We start from the raw sequence: 14,810 nt of genomic DNA, 5'->3' as shown, positions 1-14,810 counted from the left end.
TTTTCACATAAAAACAAATGTAACATTTCATTTGGATATCAGGGTCCAATCAAGGTCTCAAGAGTCTGGATGAAGAGTGGAGAAGCACAGAATCCAAGTTGCTTGATGTCCAGTTTGATGTTTCCACAGCCAATGGGGATTTGTCATGTCATCTGCTGGTGTTGGTCCACTGTGTTTTGTCAAGTCCAGAGTCAATGCAACCTTATACCAGGAGATTTTAGAGCGCTTCATGATTCCATCTGCAGACAAGCTTTATGGAGATGCTGATTTCCTTTTCCATTAGGACTCAGCACCTGCCCACAGTGCCAAAGCTGCTAGTAACTGGTTTGCTTACCATGGTATTACTGTGCTTGATTGACCTGACAACTCATCTTACCTGAACCCCATAGACATATCTATAGTTTATTGTCAAGAGGCAAATGAGAGACACCAGACCCAACAATACAAATGACCCTAAGGCCGCTAACAAAGCAACCTGGGCTTCCATAACACCTCAGCAGTGCCACAGGCTGATTGCCTGCATACCACCCCACAAAGATGCAGTAATTTGTGCAAAATCAGCCTAACCAAGTATTGAATGTACACATGAACTACTTTAGATTAGTCAGATAACTTAATTTATTTTCAAAAGGCCGATATTTCTGTATTATAACCTCTTTATTCTGGAAAAATAGGTGGGAAAGGTGGGAAAATGTAACTTTTGCATGATATTCTATTTGTTGAGACCCACCTGTACACACACACACACACACACACACACACACACACACACACACACACACACACACACACACACACACGGAGATATGGCAGTATACTTTAAGATTACTTCAATACATTTTACTAACTAATCCTTGCATTCCCTCCAAAAGGCTTCACTAGTCAGACTGATGACATTGAATTCAAAAGTGACCTACCCCACCTCCTTCTGCAAGACAATGACTCTATTTCCAGTTTTTTCAAGAAGGACAGAGATTATGTTGAATATGATGCATTTGAAGAGAAGTCAGATCTCCAGAAAGACATAGCCTCTCCTACCAGTTTTGTCACCAAGGACGATGCTTATATAAAAGACATAGAATCTGAATACATGTTGGTTTCTCCAAATATAAACTCTGACCTTACAAGTGCATTGCTGCCGCCTCACAAAGAGGCACAAGCAAAGAAAAAGAATGACACCCCAAAAGAGTGGCCAGTAAAACGATTTCGGCGGGAAAATGTAGTGGATGAGGGTTCAGGAATGTCTGAAAATGAAACTGTAGTGGATGAGGGTTCAGGAATGTCTGAAAATGAAACTGTAGTGGATGAGGGTTCAGGAATATCTGAAGGTGAAACTCCAACCACTACCCCAGCCCCTACTACTACTACCACAAATGGGACAACACAAACAGCCACAGATGTGGCAACAGGAGTAGCCACTAATGGGGCAACACAAGCAGCCATAAATGGGGCAACACCAACACAAGCAGACGGGACAACTCAAGTAACTGAAACTGGGACAACACAAGTAGCTGAAACTGGGGCAACACAAGCAACCATGGATGGGGCAACAGAAGCAGCCACAGATGTGTCAACACAAGCAGCTGAAACTGGGACAACACAAGCAGCTGCAACTGGAGTAACACAATCATCTATATCTTTTCCACCACAGCCAAGCACAACTGGAATGATACAATCAACCACAACTGGACCCACACAGTCAAACACTACTGGAACAACACAATCAACCACAACTGGAACAACACAATCAACCACATCTGGAACAACACAATCAACCACAACTGGAACAACACAATCAATCACATCTGGAGTAACACAATCAACCATGACTGGAACAACACAATCAATCACATCTGGAGTAACACAATCAACCATGACTGGAACGACACAATCAATCACAACTGGAGTAACACAATTAACTACGACTGGAACAACACAATCAATCACAACTGGAGTAACACAATCAACTACGACTGGAACAACACAATCAACCATAACTGGGGCAACACAATCAACAACATCTGGAGTAACACAATCAACCACAACTGGAACACCACAATCAACCACAACACAAGCAACCATGGATGGGGCAACAGAAGCAGCCACAGATGTGTCAACACAAGCAGCTGAAACTGGGACAACACAAGCAGCTGCAACTGGAGTAACACAATCATCTATATCTTTTCCACCACAGCCAAGCACAACTGGAATGATACAATCAACCACAACTGGACCCACACAATCAAACACTACTGGAACAACACAATCAACCACAACTGGAACAACACAATCAACCACATCTGGAACAACACAATCAACCACAACTGGAACAACACAATCAATCACATCTGGAGTAACACAATCAACCATGACTGGAACAACACAATCAATCACATCTGGAGTAACACAATCAACCACAACTGGACCCACACAGTCAAACACTACTGGAACAACACAATCAACCACAACTGGAACAACACAATCAACCACATCTGGAACAACACAATCAACCACAACTGGAACAACACAATCAATCACATCTGGAGTAACACAATCAACCATGACTGGAACAACACAATCAATCACATCTGGAGTAACACAATCAACCATGACTGGAACGACACAATCAATCACAACTGGAGTAACACAATTAACTACGACTGGAACAACACAATCAATCACAACTGGAGTAACACAATCAACTACGACTGGAACAACACAATCAACCATAACTGGGGCAACACAATCAACAACATCTGGAGTAACACAATCAACCACAACTGGAACACCACAATCAACCACAACACAAGCAACCATGGATGGGGCAACAGAAGCAGCCACAGATGTGTCAACACAAGCAGCTGAAACTGGGACAACACAAGCAGCTGCAACTGGAGTAACACAATCATCTATATCTTTTCCACCACAGCCAAGCACAACTGGAATGATACAATCAACCACAACTGGACCCACACAATCAAACACTACTGGAACAACACAATCAACCACAACTGGAACAACACAATCAACCACATCTGGAACAACACAATCAACCACAACTGGAACAACACAATCAATCACATCTGGAGTAACACAATCAACCATGACTGGAACAACACAATCAATCACATCTGGAGTAACACAATCAACCATGACTGGAACAACACAATCAATCACAACTGGAGTAACACAATTAACTACGACTGGAACAACACAATCAATCACAACTGGAGTAACACAATCAACTACGACTGGAACAACACAATCAACCATAACTGGGGCAACACAATCAACAACATCTGGAGTAACACAATCAACCACAACTGGAACACCACAATCAACCACAACACAATCAACCACAACTGGAACAACACAATCAACCACAACTGGAACAACACAATCAACCACATCTGGAACAACACAATCAACCACAACTGGAACAACACAATCCACTACATCTGAAGCCACACAATCAACAACTACTATAACCACTACAACAACTAAACCTCGTCCGGCTCCCACTATTGCGTTTCAAGCTGTTATTGTCATAGTATTTACGCCAGCTCTTACCGACGTTAGCAGCCCAGAGTTCCGGCAGCAAGCAGCAGAGGTTGAAAGTGCAGTAAGTACTCCCACAATTCATAAAAGCAGTAACTTTAATGGTGAAGGATGCTGACCCACACAACAAATTTGACAGCTGTCGACGGCTCACAATAACAATGTTGGAAGTTTGTCCTCACACACACAGCACTTGTGCACACTGCAGCTTCCATGTGACTAGTGCAGCGAGACATGGCTGCTATATAAGTGATGTGGCTGGGAGAGCATAAAACAAAAGTAGGCTAACATTACGTTCATCTGCTGACTTGCATCTTTCAAGCCTGTGTTGCCAACCTATCTAGGTTATGAAATTATTTTAGTTTAGGCCTACTGTTGGGTCTAATGACATTTGAGTATTCGGCTATTTGTAATTATGCTGATCATAAAATATTATAAATTCACATATATTAAATAATATAAATTCCGAAATATATGAAATAGAACATGACATGGAGCTATTTTTATGGGTGTGTGTTTCCGGGAGTTGGGGGGCAGTGGGGGGAGTAACGGAATACATGTACCGGCGTTACGTATTCAGAATACAAATTATGAGTAACTGTATTCCGATACAGTTACAAGTTAAATAGTTGGTATTTAGAATACAGTTACATTGTTGAAACCAATGGATTACATGACGATACTTCTCTGTTTCATAAGTTTATTCACTCTCTAAATAAATAAAGGCAACTCAGAAGCTCCTAAAAGCAATCTATGATTTCCATGTTTAAATCCAAGCCCCGCCGTCTTGCACTAGCCTCAAAACGCAGCCAGCGTGCATTATGGACGCGTCATCGGAGACCCTGAAATGACTTTGCACAGCAAATTAGGAGTAAAGTAAGTGGAGGTAACTCCTGTTCCTCACTGATCACGGTTCCTGATGTCTGTTCAAAGGATATTTTCCCAAGTATTAATAGCTCAGGCTACTTCGGCCAATCGGTTACACAGTTTGCTAATCAATAAACAGAGCCTATAGTTCACGTGTTGATTTAGACCTAGGCCTACAATTAAACCAATCTCTAAAATAGGCACTGCATTCTAAGTTTTTTATTCTAACTTAAAATAGCTTTATGGATTTTTTTTTTTCTAATTAGATCTAGCCTACGTTTTAAAATGAATTATATGGTGGAGCCTCTGAAGAATTATTCTTGCGAGTAGGCTAGCATATTTTAACGTGCGGTTTTTGATTGTCATTACGCAATCACGTTCATTTTGAGAGCACTGATATACAGTAGCCTAGATAGTGTTTACATTTACAGGTCATTTGCGTTCCACCTGTCATATGCGCCCCTCACTTGTACTGGGTTGATGCCACCGAAAAATCTCACAGGCACTAATATATTTTCTGGCTACGCCCTTAAAGTAGCCTATTTATTTAGTTTGTTTTAATTAGCCTAGTCGCCTGCTGTACAGTAGTTTTAGTGGTCACCTTGCTATTTTAAAGTTGTATCAGGTAGCTTAGTTGACTTTACATTCTCCTATGTGGGCCTAACACTTCAGCCATTTGGAACAGAAGAACACACCAGAATAGGCCTGTTTAGTAGGCCTAAGCAGGATTTGATGGCCGCATTCCTACACTTATAAAATCCAATTCAATGCGGAAGTAATCTAAGTATTCAGAATACGTTACTCAGATTGAGTAACGTAACGGAATACGTTACAGATTACATTTTTGGGCATGTATTCTGTATTCTGTAACGGAATACGTTTTGAAAGTAACCCTCCCAACACTGTTGGGGGGTCAAGCAAAATCTAGTATCCCCACAAAATTCAACATTAGGCATAAAGGTGGTGGGATTTGGGGGCAATGGAATGGGAGTTTGGGGAGGGTATTTGTTTAGTTTGCTCTCTGGAGTTTTGCTGGTGTTTGGTTCAAATATATTAAAGAACATGTGACATCATCCAGAGTCGCTTATGGTTCCTTCAAAGAAGTATCAAAATGTTAGGATTGATAATGAAGCTAAAACTTAAAAGAAAACATCCTTTAAAAATGTCCTTTGTTTCTGTCTTTTTTAACAGTGTAATGTGATCTATAGTGCACGTTACGGTGCATTGTTTGTGCGGACTACTGTTATAGCATTCAGGTAAGCCACTCTCACCCAAAATGATTGCAGTGAAAAATCAATGTTCTTCATGAGACTGAGACAAATGCTTTGACCTTGTTACAGGCTGTCTTCTCGTATCCGAATGGAAAGCGTTGAGACGGATGTTAAACTTGTGTTCAATGCGGATTCAACAGAACCCCTTCCTCAAAGTTCCGATGTGGTTCAAACCTTGGCTACTGCTGTGAATGACTCCAATTCAGGCTTCAATCTGACTGTGGTTCCTGGCTCTATTATGGTTACAAGTACAGAAATGCTTATGCTGAAAGATTATTAATAGTGGTGCCTATGACCATGAATGAATACTAGTTCATTGTACTTCTTCACAAATAACTATTTGTATGTCTACATTACTTTTCCAGGTGCACCTCTCTCAATGGCCATTCCTAAATTCCGCACTAGTGAATTATTTACTGCTGATCTTTCCGATACCACTTCTGATGCCTTCCGGAACAGATCTTTACTCATCAAAAGAGAGGTATAGTTGCCTACAGTTAATTTAATTTGGCTGATGACTGTGACACTTATGGCATTTTTTCACATGTTTTCTATCCTTTTGTGTCTGCTATTTGTTACCTACTTAGCTTGAGCCCTTTTTCATTGAAGACTTCCAGCCAGATTTCATCAGCCTCACACCAACAAGATTCAGGTGATCAACAATCTACATACTGTGTTTGTGTGTGCCTGCAGATTGCTACATTTGTCAATTAACATGCTACATTGCTGCTTTTTCACTTAACTAGCAACGGCTCAATTATCCACACAACGAATATTACCGTGACTGCCAACGCCACATTCCCCAATGATACACAGATTATAGCCACTTTGACTACAGCTGCCTTAAGTGGGGCTTTGTCATTTACCATCACCTCCATCAATGGCACAGGTAAGATTGTTTTTGGTGACTGTTTGAGTTTATATTAAAATTACATACAGGGATAGTCTTATAGAGGAGGAAAGTAATCAATATGTTTGTGGCCTTAAGAGCAAAACCAAAATCACTTGTGATTAATGAGCCAAGTTATAAAGTATATTTAGTGGATACTTAGGTCCAAAACATTTGATTATCAAAAAATGTTAACTAACCAAAATGAATAATAACTGTTAATGCAACAAATGCCATAACTACACTATAATTCACAAATTAGTTGCATTGCCCTCTGTAATTGGTAATGTAAGTTAAAGTATTTCAATGTGCATATTTTCATGCAATAAACCACAGCTGTAGCAACACAATCAACCACAACTGAACCAGCACAATCAACCACATCTGGAGTAACACAACTAACCACAACTGGAACAACACAATCAATCACATCTGGAGTAACACAATCAACCATGACTGGAACAACACAATCAATCACAACTGGAGTAACACAATTAACTACGACTGGAACAACACAATCAATCACAACTGGAGTAACACAATCAACTACGACTGGAACAACACAATCAACCATAACTGGGGCAACACAATCAACAACATCTGGAGTAACACAATCAACCACAACTGGAACACCACAATCAACCACAACACAATCAACCACAACTGGAGTAACACAATCAACCACAACTGGAACAACACAATCAACCACCACTGGAGTAACACAATCAACCACATCTGGAACAACACAATCAACATCAACTGGGGCAACACAATTAACTACAACTGGAACAACAGAAGCAGCCACAACCACAACTACCTCACCTGCCCCCACTAGTGAAACTATGACAACCCAAGCCCCTACGACAACAACAGCAACAACCCAAGCCCCTACTACAACTACGACTGGAACAACACAATCAACCATAACTGGAGTAACACAATCAACTACGACTGGAACAACACAATCAATTACAACTGGAGTAACACAATCAACTACGACTGGAACAACACAATCAATCACAACTGGAGTAACACAATCAACTACGACTGGAACAACACAATCAATCACAACTGGAGTAACACAATCAACTACGACTGGAACAACACAATCAACCATAACTGGGGCAACACAATCAACAACATCTGGAGAAACACAATCAACCACAACTGGAACACCACAATCAACCACAACACAATCAACCACAACTGGAGTAACACAATCAACATCAACTGGGGCAACACAATTAACTACAACTGGAACAACAGAAGCAGCCACAACCACAACTACCTCACCTGCCACCACTAGTGCAACTATGAGAACTCAAGCCCCTACGACAACAACAGCAACAATCCAAGCCCCTACTACAACTATGACTGGAACAACACAATCAACCATAACTGGAGTAACACAATTAACTACGACTGGAACAACACAATCAATCACAACTGGAGTAACACAATCAACTACGACTGGAACAACACAATCAATCACAACTGGAGTAACACAATCATCTACGACTGGAACAACACAATCAACCATAACTGGGGCAACACAATCAACAACATCTGGAGTAACACAATCAACCCCAACTGGAACACCACAATCAACCACATCAAAATCAACCACAACTGGAGTAACACAATCAACAACAACTGGGGTAACACAATTAACTACAACTGGAACAACAGAAGCAACCACAACTACCTCACCTGCCACCACTAGTGCAACTATGACAACTCAAGCCCCTACGACAACAACAGCAACAACCCAAGCCCCTACTACAACTACGACTGGAACAACACAATCAACCATAACTGGAGTAACACAATCAACTACGACTGGAACAACACAATCAACCATAACTGGAGTAACACAATCAACATCAACTGGGGCAACACAATTAACTACAACTGGAACAACAGAAGCAACCACAACTACCTCACCTGCCACCACTAGTGAAACTATGACAACCCAAGCCCCTACGACAACTACGACTGGAACAACACAATCAACCATAACTGGAGTAACACAATCAACTACGACTGGAACAACACAATCAATCACAACTGGAGTAACACAATCAACTACGACTGGAACAACACAATCAATCACAACTGGAGTAACACAATCAACTACGACTGGAACAACACAATCAACCATAACTGGAGTAACACAATCAACATCAACTGGGGCAACACAATTAACTACAACTGGAACAACAGAAGCAGCCACAACTACCTCACCTACCACCACTAGTGCAACTATGACAACCCAAGCCCCTACGACAACAACAATAACAACCAAAGCCCCTACTACAACTACACCGACCCAAGCCCCTACCACTACAACCACCACAACCACTACAATTTCCACAACAACAACTCGTCCGGCTCCTATTATTCAATTGCAGGCTGTTATTATTATAGTATTCACGGCAGCTCTTGAGGACACGCAGAGCCAAGAGTTCCGGCAGCAAGCAACAGTGGTTGAAAGTGCAGTAAGTACTCCCACTATAAAACAGTAACTTTATTGGTGAAGGATGTTGACCCATACAAAGAATTTGACAGCTGGTGGTGGCTCATAAAAACAAGAGCAGAGTGTAGATTAACAAGTATAGACAGTACCCGGCTACTGCAAAAGTTATAGAACGTATAAAATCAAGCAATAATGCAAAGTGGGTGTGTGGTGGACCAGAGTTCAGTGTCACAGCCTGGTAAGCCATCGATCCTGCTTTTATCCCTTTTATTTATAACACATCACTTTGGATAAAATTATCTGCTAAATACTACTTATCTTAACTGAAACGATACAGATGGTATAACTTATAGACACAAAGAATAGAACCAATAAAATTGAAGATACCATCAGCAGTTCTACGGAATCTCTAACCTAAGGGATCTCTAACACAATGTGTCACATTTAGCGAACATCTCCTCATGATCTGCTAGCTCTCCATTCTGTGAAAAATATGTGATATCATTCAAAATTATTAAATTATTAAGGCAACAACAAAAATGTTGACCAGGTGATAATAAGGTAGCTAAAACTTTAACATTTTCTTTGTTTCTGTCTTCTTTAACAGTTTGATGTGATCTATAGTGAAAAGTACGGTATTTTGTTCGTGCGGACTATTGTTATAGCATTCAGGTAAGCCCCTCTTACCCAAAATTATTGCAGTGAAAAAGCAGTTTACTTCATGAGACTGAGAACATTTTTTGGTTACAGGCGGTCTACTCGTAACCGAATGGACGAAGTTGAGACAGATATTGAACTTGTGTTCAACGAGGATTCAACCGAACCCCTTCCTCAAAGTTCTGATGTGGTTAATACCTTGGTTACCGCAGTAAACAACCCCAATTCAGGCTTTAATCTGACTGTGCTACCTGACTCCATAAGGGTTACAAGTAAGAACATGTTAATGCTTGCCAGATGGTTACAGTGGTGCTTCACACCAAGAATGAATATGACCAAAACAATTTACGCACATGGCTCCTGTGTGTTTATGTGTGCAACTTTTTCTAGGTGCCCCCCGCTCATCACACATTCCCCAATTCCGCACCAATGAAACATTTACTGCTGATCTTTCTGATTCCACCTCCAATGCCTTCCGTGATAGATCCTCACTCACCAAAACAGAGGTATATCTACCTACACTTAATGAATTTTAGCTGATGGCTGTTTCGGAAGATACTGTCACCTTACTGAAGTTTTACTCAAGTTTTCCTTTTGTGTCTTGTTTATTGCCCATCTAGCTTGAGCCATTTTTCCTTGAAGATTTCCAAGATTTCATAAGCCTCACGCCAACAAGCTTCAGGTTATTAACAACAGCATCATGTGTGAAAAAATAAGCATTTGTTTGTAATGGGAAACATGGAAAATACTGTCTGGTTTATCATCTGAGAAAATAATTTAATCTTGCTATCGCTGCTTTTTCCCTTTATCAGCAATGGTTCCATTATTCATTCAACAAACCTTACCGTGACCGCCAATGGCACATTTCCTAATGACACGCAGATTATAGCCACCTTGACTAGAGCTGCATTGAGTGGAAATGTGTCATTTACCATCATCTCCATCAATGGCATAGGTTTGTGTGTTACTGAGTTTTTAAAGCTCCATGTGGTGGTAAAACTATCTCTAATTCAGCATTGCACATAATGCAACAACATCCACATAAAACGGTTAAATGCCTAAACAATAATAAATACCATATTTAACTGTATAATACATAAACAATATCATACATATCATACATAGCTAGTTAGTATTTCATTTATTTATTTCAACTTTTAATTATTTATTTCATATTTCATTTATTGATTTCATATTTCATTTATTTATTTATTTTGGCACAAAAAACATTTCATAAGTTAGATATCCTAATGCAAGTAATAGTGTTGGCTAAATAGCTTTTCCTGTGTTTAGCAGATAATTTTTGTTTAGAGTGACTATTTAGGTTTTAGCATGAGCCGATGTTAACTCTTCTGTCTTCTGTTTTTTTCTCCATCTCTCCTCATAACACACACAGCGTTGTCAGCTGGTAAAGTCAGCAGCAGTATTAACCTCATGAGTACCTGTGGGCTCACCATCCTGTCACTCCTTGCGGTTAAGCCCTGGTAGACCCTGAGATCTCTCATTTCTTCAACTTGTTTACACAGAACCTACTGACACCATGAAGTGGAAGCCCTCCACCTACTCTGACACTATCCCATCACTTTTGTCCTGTAATTATTGCAGAAACAATGCAGATATCTATATCTTATATCCCACTTAATTTGTAACATGTTAGTGGCAAGTTGTGATATTGACTTTACACATATTTATATTTTCTAAACATGTACTGTATACTGTTAAACAATTTACATTCAATATGTATAATGTAAAACAATATATGTATACTGTACATTCAAAATGAACAAGAAATGTGATTAAGTCACTTTTTTGACACATAATCTCCTTAACTAATTTCCGTGACTCTACAATTTCTTCACTAAGAAAACAGTTGTCAAACTATTGCACTATTAATGCTTTGTGTCTCATTCCTTTTTATAGTCTAAATTATGTGTGCAGATGACTTTAGTTTTATCCATCAGGCCATCAGGGTGTACATGGTCTGCAGCAATGCTTAGGTAGGTGGTATGACTCTAATGAGCAGAAACATTGGCCAAAACATCATACTGCTTCTGCGGGTTTGCTTTCTTCCCTAAGTGCATCTTTGTGCCACGTGTTCTCCTGGTAAACAGCCATCCATGTATTGTAAAAGTAAATGTGATTTATCAGACCAGGTCACCTTCTTCCATTGCTCCGTGGTCCAGTTCTGATGCTCATGTGCCCATTGTTGAAGCTTTTGGCAGTGGACAGGGGCCAGCATGGGCACTCTGACAGTTCTGTGGCTACGCAGTCCCATACACAACAAACTGTGTTGCACTGTGTTATGACCACCACTGCTACCACCACGTGAATCACACACTGTGCGTAGGGCCAGTGCCACTGCTCGCCATTTCGGTGCCCAAAGCAAGTTGATTTGTTGTCATTTCAGTTTGCAATTAAAAGTGAATTATGAGCCTGGTAGCCACCTATCTGAATGGAATGCATTGCAGTTGGCTCAGCATATCATGTGCTTCATGTAAATGCTTGGAAAACAAATTATTAAAATTCCTAATTATAAGAAGTGTGAACCAGTTTGCGGTACAGCCACTTTTTATTGGCTGAATTTGGGTGTCCCCTCTGTCCTTAGGTGCCTTATACACAGTGTGTGATGCGCGTGGTGGGAACGAGTAAGTTGACATGCACCTAATCTGAATTAATCTAATGAATCTGATATCAATATCCAAAATAAATGGGAAAATCCTTCTATTGCCAGTTGGTGGCGCTATATCACACACATTAATTAGGCATGTGAATATCATCAAAATAATAATATCCAATATTTTTGAAAGTTTCCAACCAATTAATCAAGGTGTTGTCAATGTCTGGCACACTTCCTGTTTGGTCAGCTGGTGGCGCTAGACCAGGTAGGCAGTTTGGGCATGTGGATATCATCAGATTTATATTAACTATTGTGTTGCCCCCTGCAGGTAACCCCCAGAACCTAGTCAACGTTAGACGTTTCTCAGACGTAACCCTAGGCCTAGGCAGTTAGGACCCACGATACCCCCAAGATGTTATTGCAGGTAGCAGGGACCTACTGTCGAGCGAAGTTGCACGTCTTCCCTCTGCGGCGCAGATAACCTATTACTCCTATTTTATATAAATATCCCCCTTGGAAGTTGATCCGTAGATGATTTATTGGGATGCTATAAAATAAGGAGCAGCTACGCCTAGGTCTCGGACAGTTGGCTAACGTGCAAAGATGTTTGACCCTAGAGATTATCTAGAGACACAGGTTATAGGCTACTTCTTGCTCAGTTTTTTTTAAGGATGGAGATTTTATTACCGTCCTGCAGTACTAAAGTCCAGCTAACCCAAGTCTTAGACAGAGCAGATGAATAACCACAGAAGAGTCAAGTTATCTTACCCTCCTGTTGGAATTCGTAAAAAAAACAAGAAAAGACACAAATACTGCTTGAAGAATTGGATGCCAAGGTTAAATGAGTTCTTTACTTTTCTGCACTTTAGTGATTAACAAAAAAAGTTACAAAATGCGGCGTAATATCCACTTGCAGGTTACAATGTTGTAGAAAATGGAAAAAGAGTAAATCCACAAATGGAAAAGAGATTACAATAAAAATGGTAAATCCACAAATGGAGAAGAGATTACAATAAAAATGGTAAATCCACAAATGGAGAAAAAGAGAATATAAGGAAAAAAGTAAGTCCTCAAAAAGAGGAAAAAGTCAGCTGATTGTCTTCTGCAGTCACTCTCTGTCGGAGTAGCAGGTCTGATATCTGCAACAGGTTCCACGGAGTTTCGGTCCGTGACTCAGCCTGGCACGACGTCCAACACTTTGCTTCTCAACGAATTTCGGAGGACGAATTCTAACAACCGCACGCGACATCATAAAGCAAAAACCCAACGAGTTGAAGGAAGGAAAAAAAGAAGCAGCAGCCCTGATCATTTGGTTCGGCCCCTATTTATAATAGGTAGACTTGACCTCCCCCACACATTCCTAAGGCAAATCAATCCTACTTTCCCACGACAGTTTAGAACCTTCTAGAAGTTCCCACGATAGCTTGGAATATTCTCACGGTAGCTGGGAATATAGCTGGGAATATCCTCACGATAGCTGATACATTCTATAAGTCACTGATCTTAACCAACAATTTAAAATGACACACATTACTTCTCCGGGTTACATTTCGGAGATGCAACATTACATTCAGTAATTATGGTTTAGATAGTTTCAGAAGTTACACAAACAGTTTACATTCAACGACAATTATAACAGTGTGACACATTACATTTAACAACGTACACTTACAGTCATCAAGAGAGTTCGGTTACATTCTTACAGGTTATAAACACTTATGGCATTACAATGCAATACATTCATTTAAACAGTTTTGAGACATACAATTCTCTAAGTACATAATTCCCTAAACTTTACAATGTCAGGCTACTAAAGTACTTGTATTGATACACTTCATTTATCGCACTTTATTATTTATTATGAGGTCATTGTTTGCAGTTATGGTTCATTTTCCATTCTTTCATTCACATTCAATACTCATCAAGTATTTCTGAGGTCAGGGCAATCTGTTTTTTTAATAATCCAGCACATTGTTCATCATCTGTTAGGCTACAACACATTCATCCACTTCCACACTTTCAGGTAAACTTAATTCAAGAGTAGGTTGCAAGGTCATTGGTTTAACATTACGATTCAATTCCTGGTCAGATTCTTTCCTAATTTGCCTAATCATATTTTCTAGGTCAGACAGATTACCTTGATAGCTAACGCTAAATCTAGCCTTTCTGCCTTTTCGCCTTGTAAGACGTATTGGTTTTGTGCTACCGCTCTGTGGTCCATATGGATGGTGTTCAGGCAACACGTCACTATGAGTCACATAAGGGAGTGCTAGCGAGTCCCAGGGCCAAGCCTTTGTCCCTATGTAGCAGGCGCTATGACTGACATGTATGCCAAATTTCCTGTGTTTTTGACCATAGTGCAGGGCGATATGTAGCAAAAAAAGGTGTTTGGAATATTTCATATAGATTTTTGCAAATTATGTTTTTTTCACTTCTTCAGACCATATAGTTTGCAAAACTACCTGTTTCTAATTT

General features: G+C 40.1%; 1 protein-coding gene across 2 annotated transcripts in view; it reads left to right on the top strand.

Moving 5' to 3' along the window:
• The window catches only part of LOC143127307 (uncharacterized), a 39,489-nt gene extending 27,878 nt beyond the window's left edge, over nucleotides 1-11,611 (top strand). The window contains exons 3-15 of one of the 2 annotated variants that reach the window (XM_076288716.1): nucleotides 873-3,622; nucleotides 5,617-5,681; nucleotides 5,766-5,944; nucleotides 6,062-6,177; nucleotides 6,284-6,348; nucleotides 6,443-6,585; nucleotides 6,928-9,083; nucleotides 9,669-9,733; nucleotides 9,812-9,990; nucleotides 10,109-10,224; nucleotides 10,339-10,400; nucleotides 10,531-10,673; nucleotides 11,115-11,611. In XM_076288716.1, coding sequence (XP_076144831.1) covers nucleotides 873-3,622; nucleotides 5,617-5,681; nucleotides 5,766-5,944; nucleotides 6,062-6,177; nucleotides 6,284-6,348; nucleotides 6,443-6,585; nucleotides 6,928-9,083; nucleotides 9,669-9,733; nucleotides 9,812-9,990; nucleotides 10,109-10,224; nucleotides 10,339-10,400; nucleotides 10,531-10,673; nucleotides 11,115-11,206 — 6,131 coding nt within the window. In that variant the 3' untranslated portion in view covers nucleotides 11,207-11,611. Of the gene's footprint in view, nucleotides 1-872; nucleotides 3,623-5,616; nucleotides 5,682-5,765; nucleotides 5,945-6,061; nucleotides 6,178-6,283; nucleotides 6,349-6,442; nucleotides 6,586-6,921; nucleotides 9,084-9,668; nucleotides 9,734-9,811; nucleotides 9,991-10,108; nucleotides 10,225-10,338; nucleotides 10,401-10,530; nucleotides 10,674-11,114 lie in introns of both variants that reach the window. The other variant, XM_076288715.1, reaches the window with a different exon arrangement.
• The last annotated feature ends 3,199 nt before the right edge of the window (nucleotides 11,612-14,810 follow it).

The sequence above is a fragment of the Alosa pseudoharengus genome, unplaced genomic scaffold, assembly GCF_046254945.1.
Source record: "Alosa pseudoharengus isolate Yale_2024_CS ecotype anadromous, Long Island Sound unplaced genomic scaffold, YU_APseudo_1.1 YU_APseudo_1.1_scf_17, whole genome shotgun sequence".
Classification (NCBI taxonomy): Eukaryota; Metazoa; Chordata; class Actinopteri; order Clupeiformes; family Clupeidae; genus Alosa; species Alosa pseudoharengus.
The sequence above is the reverse complement of the archived record's forward strand: the minus strand, read 5'-3'. Positions and strand labels throughout refer to the sequence as shown.